The sequence below is a fragment of the Setaria viridis genome, chromosome 4 (genome assembly GCF_005286985.2).
Source record: "Setaria viridis chromosome 4, Setaria_viridis_v4.0, whole genome shotgun sequence".
Taxonomy (NCBI): domain Eukaryota; kingdom Viridiplantae; phylum Streptophyta; class Magnoliopsida; order Poales; family Poaceae; genus Setaria; species Setaria viridis.
In genome coordinates, this window is record NC_048266.2 from 32,286,512 (window position 1) to 32,298,772 (window position 12,261).

The 12,261-nt window shown below is 51.2% G+C and overlaps 2 protein-coding genes across 2 annotated transcripts; both read left to right on the plus strand.

Moving 5' to 3' along the window:
* Nucleotides 1-2,134: 2,134 nt before the first annotated feature.
* Nucleotides 2,135-5,084, plus strand: LOC117852519 (uncharacterized). Its single transcript, XM_034734628.2, has 3 exons — nt 2,135-3,142; nt 4,114-4,420; nt 4,519-5,084. Exons 1-3 carry the CDS (start codon nt 2,246-2,248, stop codon nt 4,653-4,655), a joined length of 1,341 nt encoding a protein of 446 aa, XP_034590519.1. The 5' UTR covers nt 2,135-2,245; the 3' UTR covers nt 4,656-5,084.
* Nucleotides 5,085-5,709: 625 nt separating this feature from the next.
* On the plus strand, nt 5,710-10,351 carry LOC117852518 (plant UBX domain-containing protein 4). Its single transcript, XM_034734627.2, has 4 exons — nt 5,710-6,382; nt 8,422-8,710; nt 9,559-9,654; nt 9,751-10,351. Exons 1-4 carry the CDS (start codon nt 5,787-5,789, stop codon nt 10,108-10,110), a joined length of 1,341 nt encoding a protein of 446 aa, XP_034590518.1. The 5' UTR covers nt 5,710-5,786; the 3' UTR covers nt 10,111-10,351.
* Nucleotides 10,352-12,261: the final 1,910 nt, after the last annotated feature.

Below are 12,261 nucleotides of genomic sequence, written 5' to 3' on the forward strand. Positions count from 1 at the left end.
CAGGTCCGAGTACGCCGCCGTGTACGCCGAGAGCCGCCGCTCCCGCCTCCTGTCCGGCGTCGGGCCGGACACGTACATCCCGCTCCCAATCTGATGCATCCCCTTCCCGTCACGGCGAGAAGCAGCAGCGAGAAGAGGATAAAGCGGGGGGCAGCGTGGTCTTTTCGCGTGCCCCCGCCACGCTGGCCTGCTCGCGTGTCACTCAACTCAGCAAAAATGGCAAAGAATTCGGCTGCGTTTGTAACAATGTTTTTTAAATCTCGCCTCCGGTAACAAAAAGTTAAATAACTCTTGTTTCGAACGAAACAAAATCGAGTGAGATGTGCGTCATGTGATGATGTGAATTTTAAACGGGGAGCGGCCGAGCCCGGCTGGATCACACATGATGGCTGAGCGGGTGAGTGGATCGATCGCACGGGGCTGGCCGTGTTCCGCGGCGCACCGTCAGCGTGGGGGGAGGCGCGTGCGTGCGTTGATTCCGCCTGCAATAAGCAAATCATTTGCTGGGGTTCTCGCGGCGCCGAGACCCGCCACAGCTCCGTCCGTGACCGTGAGCGGTGGAGTCACAGCCATCCTCGCGTCGCGCACCACCGCAAACCCGTGCGTGATCATTGGTCAAGATCGCGGCACTCGGTGATGATTACACTGCAGAGGGTCGGTGCCATGCACAGCACTGAATAGTGCTGAATATACTGATTGGACGCGGCACTCATTGTTTGATCCTGTTTGAATAGTCCTCGATGGAACTCCAAAAGTTAGACGCGGCACGTCTGAACTCGTAAGCTCCTGTAGTCACGCGAACTCGATCACGATCGGGACAATTTCTCAACGCTCGAGTAATCATAACCCCTGTCAAGATCGTAACCCCTGATCGCAAGTATGGCCTATCATCATCTCGCTCCCCGTCGCCCTCCGCGCGCAGGGCCCTTCAGATCACTGGAAAGGCCCACGCCGAACCGTTCAAGAACGCGTCACCTCCGGGCTCCGGGGAAGAGGAGGAGGGAAAAAATCAGCCGGGTTCCCCTTGGCGTCGGCCAAGCGGCGGCGGCGGCGACACGGGCCGGGCAGGCGGGGGAACGGTCCCTTTCCGCGGTAGGGACCGGTGGCGAACGGGAGACGGGCCGGCCAGCCGGGTGTCAGCCACGCGCGCGACGCGACACCATGCCTTTGCCGCGACGACTCCTGAGCGCGACGCGCGCGCTGGTGGGGAGGGGAAACCGGGAAAAGTCGTGCGACTGTGCGAGATCCTCCTGCTGCCGCGCACCACGCCCTGTCCGGGACGCCGCCGATCCGCCCGGCCCCGGCTGGCGTGTCCGCGTCAAGACGGGTGGGATATACGCCGGCGCACTTCTCCGACACTTGTCCACGAATGGTTCCTGCACAAAAGTGTGTCAAAAGTGGGTCGAGAGCGGCTGGTCCGGCTGCTGCCTGCTGGTGTCCTTCACGTCCATTCATTTCTGCAGTTACTGAACCATGCCGGTGCTTGGGTCGATTGTGCGTTGTAGATTCAAGGATGTGTCTCGTGTCGTGGACAGAGGCAACCAGTACCGTACTCCAGATTGTTGTATATTGGGCCCATGTTCCTCGAGGATATGGTATTGTATGACCCATGTTAGTTTCTTGTCCAGTTCCAACTTCCAAATGATGCAAGTGGGCAGGTCTAGACAAAGGCACAACACTCCAGCATACTAACATATTAACATATGACCCTCCTATACCAATCTGATTATCTGAAAACGGTGGTTACGAATACCATACGGCGGCGCCGGCGAGACTCGTCAGCGAGAGTACCGCAATGCAAGACAGCCGAGACCTGGCTGCCGCCGAGTCTCCAGCGTCTGCACGTCAAAACCCCTCGCCGCCCGTCCTGCCGTGAGAAAACTGGTAAAAATCGCCGTTTTCCCCTGTGACCCGCCGCCGCCCCGCCCTCTCCTCTGGCGCCGAAGGATGGAAATGGAAGCATCCAACTCTTCCACTCCCACTTCCTCCGCCGTCCTCTGTCCCCCCGCCACGCACCTGCACGCGATCCCAACCGCGCCGGATGCCTAGATCCCGAGCGCACTGCGCACGCAACCCCGTTCCCAGCCAGCACACCGCCACCATTATATAACGCCCCCCGACTCTCTCTCCTCCCTCTCGGATTCCACTTGGACTCTGCCACCACCACCCGCGCCACGCCACGCACAAGCGAAACAGAGCCCGACCAGAGCAGCGCCGCGCGATCCTCCTCAGCAGGCCCGCAGCCATGGGGCGGCGGCCGAGCGCTTCCAACGCCGCGGCGGTGGCGTCGGCGGAGCCTCTGCTCCCGTCGGCGCTGAAGCGTGGCGTGATGGAGCGGTGCGCGTCGCGCCCCGACGACGAGCTCCATTGGTTCCGCTCCTGCCTGCGCTGGGTGTGCATGGACCACTCGGGCCCGTGCCAGTCCGCGCTCTCCTGGCTCCTCTTCCTCGCCCTGTCCGTCGTCGTCCCGGCCGCCGCCCACTTCCTCCTCGCTTTCCGCGCCTCCCGCCGCCCCATCTCCGCGGTCGTCCAGCTCTCCCTCTCCGCCGCCTCGGCCGCGGGCTTCCTCTGCCTCTCCTCCTCCTTCCGCCGCATCGGCCTCCGCCGCCTGCTCTACCTCGACAAGCTCCGCACCAAGAGCGACCGCGTCCGGTTCCACTACACGGCGCGCCTGGCCTTCTCCTTCCGCCTCCTCGCGTCCCTCGTCGCGCCATGCTTCGTCGCCGAGGCCGCGTACAAGGCCTGGTGGTACGCCACCTCCGCCGACCGCGTCCCCTTCTTCGCCAACGACGTCCTCAGCGACGTCCTCGCGTGCTCCCTCGAGATGGCGTCGTGGATGTACCGCAGCGCGGTCTACCTCCTCACCTGCGTCCTCTTCCGCCTCATCTGCCACCTCCAGGGGCTCCGGCTCGAGGACTTCGCGGGGTCCCTGCTCGAGGACGTCGAGGAGGGGCGCACCGGCGTCGCCAGCGTCCTCAGGGAGCACCTCGACATCCGCAGGCAGCTCAAGGTCATCAGCCACAGGTTCAGGAAGTTCATCGTCGCCGCCCTGCTCATCACCACCGCCAGCCAGTTCGCATCCGTGCTCCTCACCACGCGACGTGACTCCGTCGACAACCTCCTCACCACCGGCGAGCTCGCGGTGAGTCGCTCTACTGCTTAATTGCTCCACCCCGTGACCAATTTTTGTTTTGAAGCCCTGCACCCAATTAATTAGACACAATTGCTAAATTCCCAAATTCGCTCATGTTCTTACGGCAAACCCTGAATTCCTGATCGAGGAGAGGAAAACTTTGCGGCGTCTCCTTTCTTAATTTAGACGGAACCAATAATTGCCGATGTGTCACGTTTAATTAAGCGCAATTGGCATATAGAATCATTCAGCTGATTGATGGATTGCCTACAAGAGGGGGTCAAGAATTTGGGCCTAACCAAATCGAGAAAACAGGTGGTCTGAACGCTGAATTGGACTGCAAATCCTCGATGGTTGTACTGTAACCTCCTAGCCTTTTTAGTTAGTTAGTGATAGTGTGGTGCTAGAAACAGCAAAGCTGAGGTGTGACGTGATATGCTCAACTAGCTATCTGTCTTTGTCCGGTGCCTGGATCTTAATTCTGAAAAGATATGTCCTCCTCCATCTCTGGAGCCGAAGTGGCAAAACCCCTCTGCCAGGATGCATGTAATTGACATCACAACAGCTATTCATGCTGATGCTACCGGGAGCCAACTGATGAATACAACTTGGAATCCCTGTTGTAGATATAAATCAGCTATTCATTCCTGAATTTTGCAGCCACCAAATGCGATTTAGTCAGCACAGGTTGTCATTTACTCGGTAGACAAGATAGCAATTGTCTGAAAGAGATGCTTAGGAGCGTTTCGAACATGCCATAGTCAAAGAGTGGGATTCCTGGTACTCACATGCGTGCGCATTCATTCAACAACAATCCCGTCGTTTACTGGCAAAAGAACAGTTACAATATTAGAGTAAGACCACGATTTTATCTCAACGACAGCTTCAAAATCCTAACAGTGGTTCAATGTTTCTACCGCTTTCGTTTGCTCCTTGCTGAACGGGGATATTCTAACGTTTTTCTTCACATTTTTTTCCAGCTATGTTCAGTCGTGCTCATGTCCGGGCTCATCATAATCCTGAACAGTGCCGCGAAGATCACCCACCAGGCGCAGGCTCTCACCGGCCACACCACCAAGTGGCACGCCTGCTGCACCATCGCGCCCGTCCAGGACGAGGAAGGGGAGCCCGGGTCCAACCAGAACTCCATGATCGAGCAGGACCCCTCGAGTGACAGCGACACGGAGTCCGACGAGTACACCGGCGACGACGAGGACCTGCTGGAGAACACCAAGATCCATCTGCCGCACGCGCACGTCATCTCCTTCCAGAAGAGGCAGGCGCTAGGTAATCAGCCTGCCATTGTTGGCTTAATTGCTCTCCTTCCTTCACCATTCGTCTTCTGGCCTAAATGTTGTTGACAACCGGCTTCGTGCGCATTGCAGTGACATACCTGGAGAACAACAGAGCCGGGATCACTGTGTTCGGCTTCACGCTGGACCGGTCGTACCTGCACACGATATTCATGCTCGAGTGGACGCTGTTCCTGTGGTTGCTCGGCAAGACAATCGGCTTCTCTTGAAGGGGAAAGGAAGAAGAAGGTGCAGATACACACGTCGTCCAGGTGGTCGTTCGTTCTTGGAAGCTGAAACGAGTTTTGGGTGCAATTTTTTTGGTGATCGATGAGTTGTGCATTTGTTTGATCGCTGTGAAATGGGTAAGGCCCTGTTGTGGATGTCTGTATAGTAGCGATTTGTATGCCATCTGTAAATTGCGTGTTGATTACCCATGCCACGGCCACCCTGCCATGTAAATGGGGGTTGTAGAGTATCTGTTGGGGTTTGCAGGATTGCATGGCTATTTTGGTGCGCGCGCCATGCGTGCAGGTTGCAGCTTGGCGTTGCGGGTTTACAATCTCGTGTTGTAAGCGTAGAGAAATTTTTTAGGATGTGATGATTCTTGGGTTCTTTTTATTAGTATATAACATACATACTCATACGAAGATTTTTAATATGGTTCACTGTTTCAGCCTCATATGACGAAGATTCCTCATATGTTAGCGCAACAATTTTTTCCTCGTCTCTGCAAACATTCATTTTATGCAAACCCCTTTAGGATGGAATCAACCTACGAGGCTCTTCCCCATTTTTCTTCTTACGACACCTCCCCTTTCATGAATTTCATTTGAAATTTGCAACTCATTGATGAGCCGATCTGCTGGTCTGCTGCCATAGTTGCTAAAGGGCTTTGAAAATTTCCTTCATGTATTGCTTTTCTTCCTGCTTTCCATCTGCTTCGGGTATATTGGCACACATATGAAATACCCATTGTTTCGAATTAGAGATATTCAGTGTAGCAAACATTTCTGTAACATCTTCATCCATCAAGGCCCAAACACACCATGACATCTATGCTAGCACCACAAATTTTACATTCACATGATTCTGACATATTTCTTCTTTGTTCACCACAGCTCTAGTTTCTGGTTAGGTTGGCTCGATGGCTCTACCGAAATGAAAAGCCCTGTAAAACTATCGAGCCCAGTAGCCTACAGAAAGCCCAACCATTTCGGCCTAAAGCCTATTCTTCTCCCCATCCCGAGAAGGTCAAAAAGGGCAGGAAAAAAATTGGGAAAACCAGACGGCCAAACCCCAAGCCCCGGCCCCAGACGCCAGCCGCCAGACCAGCTCGACACGCGGCCGCCGCAGACGAGATGGCCGCCGGAGACGCGGGCCGCGCGCCGATGCCGGCGGATGCGCAGTCGCTGGTGGAGTCCTTCTGCGGCATCACCTCCGCGACCCCCGCGGAGGCCGCCTTCTTCCTCGAGGGCCACAACTGGGCCCTCGAATCCGCGGTTCAGTCCTTCTACGACTCCGCGGACGGCGACGCCGGCGCCGAGGCCGGCGCGGCCGATCCGGCGCCCCCGCTCCCGGCCCCTCCCGCAGACGCAGGCGGCGCGGATTCGGAGGACGAGGACTACGTGGCAGGCGGCGGCGGCGACGAGGACGAGGACGACGAGGACTACGTCGGGGATGACGGCGACGGCGACGATGAGGACGCCGCGCTCGCCTCTGCCGCGGCGGCGGCGGAGGAGAGGAGGAGGCCGTCGAAGAGGCTGAAGAGGAGCCACGACGCGCGGGGCGCGAGCGGTAGCGGCAGCAGGGCGGGTGGGCGTGCGAATGGCGCGGGGAATGTGAGGACGCTCTCCGATCTCGGTGGGGGCAAGCGAGGTGCGGGGTCCGACGAGGACTCCGGAGAGGATGATGAGTGGGCACCACCACCCGAGTACTACACCGGCGGCGAGAAGAGGTGATCTCTACTTGTTCTACTGGGTTCTGGGATGATTGTCTCATTCCGAATTAGATCATAGATAGAGGAGGCACTGATCTCTAGGGTTTTAGGTTGTCTTGTTTACCTTTCTCTGGAATTGCATGCTGAGGTTTGAAGGGGTGTCGTGCTGCTGATAGGATGGTATGGTAGTCTTTGTGTTTCTGATTAATACCGATTTTGGTGAATTTTAATCTTGCTCAGGCTCTGCTCCATATAGTTGCTTTGGACTCTAGTTCCTCTAAATGACCTGATCTGTTCTTATCACAAGGCATTAACCACAGTTGACGATGTATCTAACCATGTTGCAACCCTTTTGACAATGGTGCAATGTCCCTGCATTGGCTAGGAGTTTATGCTCTTATGATAAAGTGCTGGAGGTTTTGCTTAGTAGTGAGCTGGAGGGCTATGTGTTCGTTGTGAAGTTCTGAAGTTGTTGTCCCGTAATATGCAGCACTCAGAAGCCATTGGCCCAAACTAGCTAGAAAAATATTAGATCAATCATTTGCTAAGGGTCTCAAAACATTTCCAAAATTTGGTGGGAACCCAAAGATGTCATAATAGTGATTTCATTATTTCTAGCAGTAGCCTGTAGTTCTGAAATCATTCAAGCGTTGTTCCAGTTTTTTTATGGAATCTTCTAATCCCTGCATAGGATGCGGATGAATGATACTTCCCCTCTCCTTTTGTTTTGTTGCATGATTTTCTTGGATGTATGAATTATGTTTCTAGTAATTAGAATAAGTTCTAAACTCTGGATGGCATTGGGGTTGGATTATGTTGATCTCTTTCTGTTCAGCCGCCTTTAGATATTTATAAGTGTTTGGCTAACTGTGTTCCGTTTAAAATGAATTGCAAAATGTTGATCAATTTTCACAAGCGACCCCAATGAGGACCAAGAGTTCAGAGTTGTATGGTTGAACTTAACTTTATTTTATTTCCTGAGCAAACTATAGGACTTTCCACTTACTGCTTTTTAGAGCAGCTTAAAAACAACTGCTGTGCAGCACAGGGCATGAGCTGCAACAGTGAGTGCCCCATAGAATGATACAGTCAGGACTCCTAATAATATGGATGGTTTGTATTTAAGAAGTATATTATACTCTTGATGTTCTAAAATGCATGCCTTCATTGCTGTAGAAGCATTAGGTGACTGGTGAGTGGGGGGCCGCCACCTGCACCTGATAGCTGATTAGGCAGGCTAGTCCTCAGCACCAGCTAGGAGGGTAGGGCCTAGTGCATAGCTGGGCTATTGATGGCTGAAAACCATGGTCAGAGATGGACCTCTGGAAACTTTTACAATGACTACCAGTTACTGATGATAGTGGGTTGTTAACTTGTTGATTAGCAATCTATTATGTGTTGGAAGGTGAGTTATCGGGTTCAAAGTTAGTTGGCATCTTTTGGCCATACTTGCTTAAGTATAACCTCTTAATTTGATTTTTTTGCCATTAAAATAGTATACGGCAAACGAACCACACCTGAGTTTTGAATGATGGTGGGTTCTTGGTGGCTTTGTATTCAGCCCTTTTTTGGCACTTAGTTGAGTCATGGAATCTGTCTTAATACTGCATCTGCAAATAACCTGTTAAAATTTTTGTGCTTGCCTCATCTGAACAGGAAATTGGAACAGTACGAGTTCTGTTGCATGCTAGTCCCAGTTTGTAATAGTGATGTGTTTCTGTTTTGCTTTTTTTGAACTGTTCGGAGGAGTTATATTTCCATGTCATAGTGTAGGGCTGCACTGCTGATAATAGTACATGAAGTAGAGAGTTCTATCATCAGTTGGCTGCTTGTATCTGATGTTTTCTACATTTTCATCGTGGGCCATCTTGACTAGACTAGTAAAATCGTCAAATTGTAAGCAAGCCTACTTCTGCTATTTGTAGTAAACTATTAACTTTGGGAAGCATGAAAAAAAGACTTAGTAACCAACTTTTTTGACCTGTCCCTGTCAGTAATTTCACCAATACGCTGTTTTTTAATATTTTATGCTTAATAACTTTTGTTTCTATCATCAGCGGAATGGTCGTTAGAGATCGATCAAAACGTAAAAACAATGCAGATGAGGTATTCAAGCAAGCTAAAACGAAGGGGGCTAAGCAAGGCCCATTTGAGTCTCGCCGGAGATCTAGTTCAAGGAACTTTACTGGGACTGGCAGACTTCTGACAGGTGAAACTGTACAGCGTGATGCACCACAGCCGCCAGAAGAAATTGTTCACAACATCTACTTCTGGAGCAATGGCTTTACAGTAAATGACGGTCCACTTAGAAGTTTTGACGATCCAGCAAATGCATCCTTTTTAGAGGTAAAGAACTTTGTACTGTCCAACTTCACATATCATATTTCTGCTTTACTATGCCTGCTTTTATGGTGGGTACCACCCACCTTCTTTAATTCTACATATAACTTTTGTTTACCTTTCCCTTTTGTTTTGAATCCAGAATAGTACCTTCTAATTATGTTTTTTTTAAAAAATCCTGTGGACACATAGCCCGGCATTTGTACTTGCGGTGTGTCAGACTTAATTGACATAGATTTCTGACAGAGGTGAATCAATAAGATCAATAAGACACATAGCCCGGCATTTGCACTATTGCCTCTCAGCTGGTTTCACCATAACGTCTTGCAACTGTTTTATTTTTGGACTGGTCCCCTATTAATTTAATATATTGCAGGATCTGTTTGGTAGGTAAGAGGGAAGTTTTAATAACTAGTAGCTTCAGATTTCCGTACTAGGGAACATATTGTTTCGGTTTGAGAAATCTATTTCTCAGTGAAGGCCTATTTCACATTTGAATTTGGAGTATGGGAAGGAAAACCACTTAACCAAATGTCCAAATGGAAGTAACACTTGACTTATGTTTACCAAGTTATATCTTATATGAATCAGCTAGTCCAGCAAAACATTAAGCTGTTAAGCAAGTGTTATACTTGAACGCTTGCCACATACAAAAGCTCCACCAGGTATTTGACATAGTGGAAGAGGGCCACTGTGTTTTCTCTCTATAAAATTGCATATCCTTGAAATGTCTTCGTTTAGTTTTATTGTGTCTTGTATTGTTCTCTCCTTTGGTTTTGTTGCCCTTTCCGTGCATGAATTTGGTTGTACTGCATGTTAATAATCTTAACCGTCTTCTTTTTTTCTTTTACTAGAGCATCAAGAATTCTGACTGCCCAACTGAACTTGAGCCAGCTGATGGGAAATCTAAGGTTAATGTGAATCTTATCCGGAAGGAAGAAGAATTTACTGTAAGTATCATTATCCTAAGAATGTTCCACTGATTCAATTGTTCCACAAAGTGCTTAACCTTTTCCTAAGCAATATCCATCATTGCCTTGATACAGGAGCCAGTCAAGCCTGCTGCTCCATTTCAAGGGGAACGAAGAACTCTCGCTGCCCCTTCTGATAATAACACATCTAGTGCTGCTGCTTCCAGTACAACCGCTGCCCCAAGGACAATCACAGTGGACGATTCTTTGCCATCAACCTCCCTCCAAATCAGGTTTGCAGATGGCAGCCGCTTGGTCGCGCGTTTCAACACAAGCCACACAATTAGCGATGTGCGGGCGTTCATCGACGCAACAAGGCCAGAAGCCAGCGAATACATGCTTCAGGCCGGGTTCCCCCCTAAGCCGCTCGAGGACGTGACCAAGACCATTGAGGAAGCTGGCGTGGCCAACTCGGTGATCATTCAGTCAGTCTAGTAGCTCAGTAGCTCGGCACTACAGGTGCCGACCATATTCGTGAAACATGCTAGGCATCTGAAGCTAGCACCTTCCTTGCTTTTTTTTTTCCCTTGCCCCATATTGTTTCTCAAATTTAGCTTCCAACCTTCTATGGCTTCGTCGTTCAGTAGCTACTGGAGGTATTGAGAGTGTAAAACACACCTGGGTGTACCCGTCTTATTCATCTATAGCTTAATACTAATCACTTGGCTTGCATGTCTCCCTCAGCGTTTGGTGGGTTAAAGTGCCCGCTTGTTCTTATCTGACCCCCCTGGTTGGTCGAATGTCGGCACTTGTGGACAAGGTTGGTTGCACCAGATGGCCAATTTATTCCTGATTGCGGTTACTGATGTCCGCACGATTGCGACCCTGCGAGGTGAGTTCTGGTCTAGCTCGCATATGATAACATGTTGGGGGTTAATTTTGTGATTCCCTTTTGGTCCAGTCTGATCGAATCTGGTCGATAGCTAGTCTTTTCTAATGCTAAATGTCCATTCCTTTGTTGGCATGTTTGCTTGATCAAGAATCCAAATCTTATTATAGCACTGCGCACGAGATTTGGCACCATTGTATCCTTTTCGTTTAATCTTTTCAATTGGGGGCGGTTAAACCTGAATGATGCTGGTGGCCGGAACGTATCGCCGGAGGTTTCTGCATCAAATTTTCGTTTCAAAATTTTGGCTCGTATTTTCGTCATTGGTACCCATCGTCGAGCTCAGTTGCTGCCGGTCACGATCTAAAATGGTACCCATCGTCGAGCTCAGTTGTTGCCGGTCACGATCTAAAAATCCAGCGAAACCGAGACGCTTTGATTCATACCATTACAATTTTCAAGAATTGAAAATTTGCCATCGGTTGTGTCACTGGCAGCTGGGAGCCACCTCAGTCACTGGTAATGGCATTTTTCAAATTATTGAAAATTGTAATGGCATGTATGGAATTATCCTTTTTTTTCAATGATTTTGTTCTCAACTTCATGTGGCCTTGGAGCGAGCCATAAGTACGAGGATCGCGTCTCCTTTCTAGTTGCGCGTTGCTATCCGGACTTTGAATAGTGAAAACCATTTGCATCCAGTTGAGCCGCATCATCGATCATCGTCGCCATCACTGTTCCGTTACCCCTTCCTTTTCCGCGCCGTCCCGTCACCGTGCAAGTCGCTGCGACGTGGCCTGGCTTTTTGAAGCATCAACACCGGTGATGAGACGGGGAGAGAGTGATCAGCGATCGAAGCAGATCGGCATCGCCTCCGACCCAGGTCGGTCCAGCCAGTCATCGAACACCTCCCACAGCAGGTAGGTGACTGGTGAGTGGCCGCGTCCGCTCCGGCTCGGTTGCCCCAGCGCCGGAGAAACCCAATGATTTCTCGCTTCCCATCACTGTGTGGTCAGCCAGGCATTGAGGCATGATGATGGCGCCCCATCCGGGATCCTGTATCACGGCCCTCGCGCCGTGCCCGCCGAGCATTTCCTCCTCCTGTTTCCTACGTCCCCAGAGGGCAGAGGCCGCGACGCCGGGCAGAGGCCGCCGACAAAGCGGACGCGCGGATCCTAGCGCTGCTCATTTTAGAGCGTAACGACGACGCCGGGACGGGATCGGGAAGTGTGGCTTCTGGCCGTCTCGCTGCAGGCTGCTGGTTGAATTGATTACAGTGGCAGCCCGCACCCGGCAGGACAGTTGGGCAAACCGGAAGCTTGCTCTGCTTTGGTGCCGCGTTTTGTCTGTTTGGGGTCGCTGCTACGTCTTTTGGCGTGCTCTGTCTTTGGAAAGCACGGCCTGGGCCTCAACCTCGTACCGTCGTACTCATACAGGTTACGAGTCACGGGCGCGCTCGATTACCTCCCTTCCCTTAAGCAGTGATCTGATTGGCGCGCTGAGCTTAGGCGTACAAATCAGAATTCCCCCAGCACATGGCATGTCTATTACCATCATGGACGGGGAAATCAGGTCGAGAGCCCAGAGCCGAACACGAGGGTTACCAGTTACCACCAGTCGCTACCAACTTTCCAAAGTGCCAGTAGGCTTTCTTCCCCCACCCTGAAAACGCAGAGAGGCTGCATTCATTATGCTAAGCTGAGAAAACATTTACTAGCACGACAGTAGTTTTAACGGACTGAACACCATCTGCTGGA

Bases quoted from the DNA above. Each gene is read 5' to 3' on its own strand.
- LOC117852519 (XM_034734628.2), top strand. From the start codon at position 2,246: ATGGGGCGGCGGCCGAGCGCTTCCAACGCCGCGGCGGTGGCGTCGGCG. The intron at 3,143-4,113 runs GTGAGTCGCTCT...ATTTTTTTCCAG, and splicing joins TCACCACCGGCGAGCTCGCG to CTATGTTCAGTCGTGCTCAT. The intron at 4,421-4,518 runs GTAATCAGCCTG...TGCGCATTGCAG, and splicing joins CCAGAAGAGGCAGGCGCTAG to TGACATACCTGGAGAACAAC.
- LOC117852518 (XM_034734627.2), top strand. From the start codon at position 5,787: ATGGCCGCCGGAGACGCGGGCCGCGCGCCGATGCCGGCGGATGCGCAG. The intron at 8,711-9,558 runs GTAAAGAACTTT...TTCTTTTACTAG, and splicing joins CAAATGCATCCTTTTTAGAG to AGCATCAAGAATTCTGACTG. The intron at 9,655-9,750 runs GTAAGTATCATT...GCCTTGATACAG, and splicing joins GGAAGGAAGAAGAATTTACT to GAGCCAGTCAAGCCTGCTGC.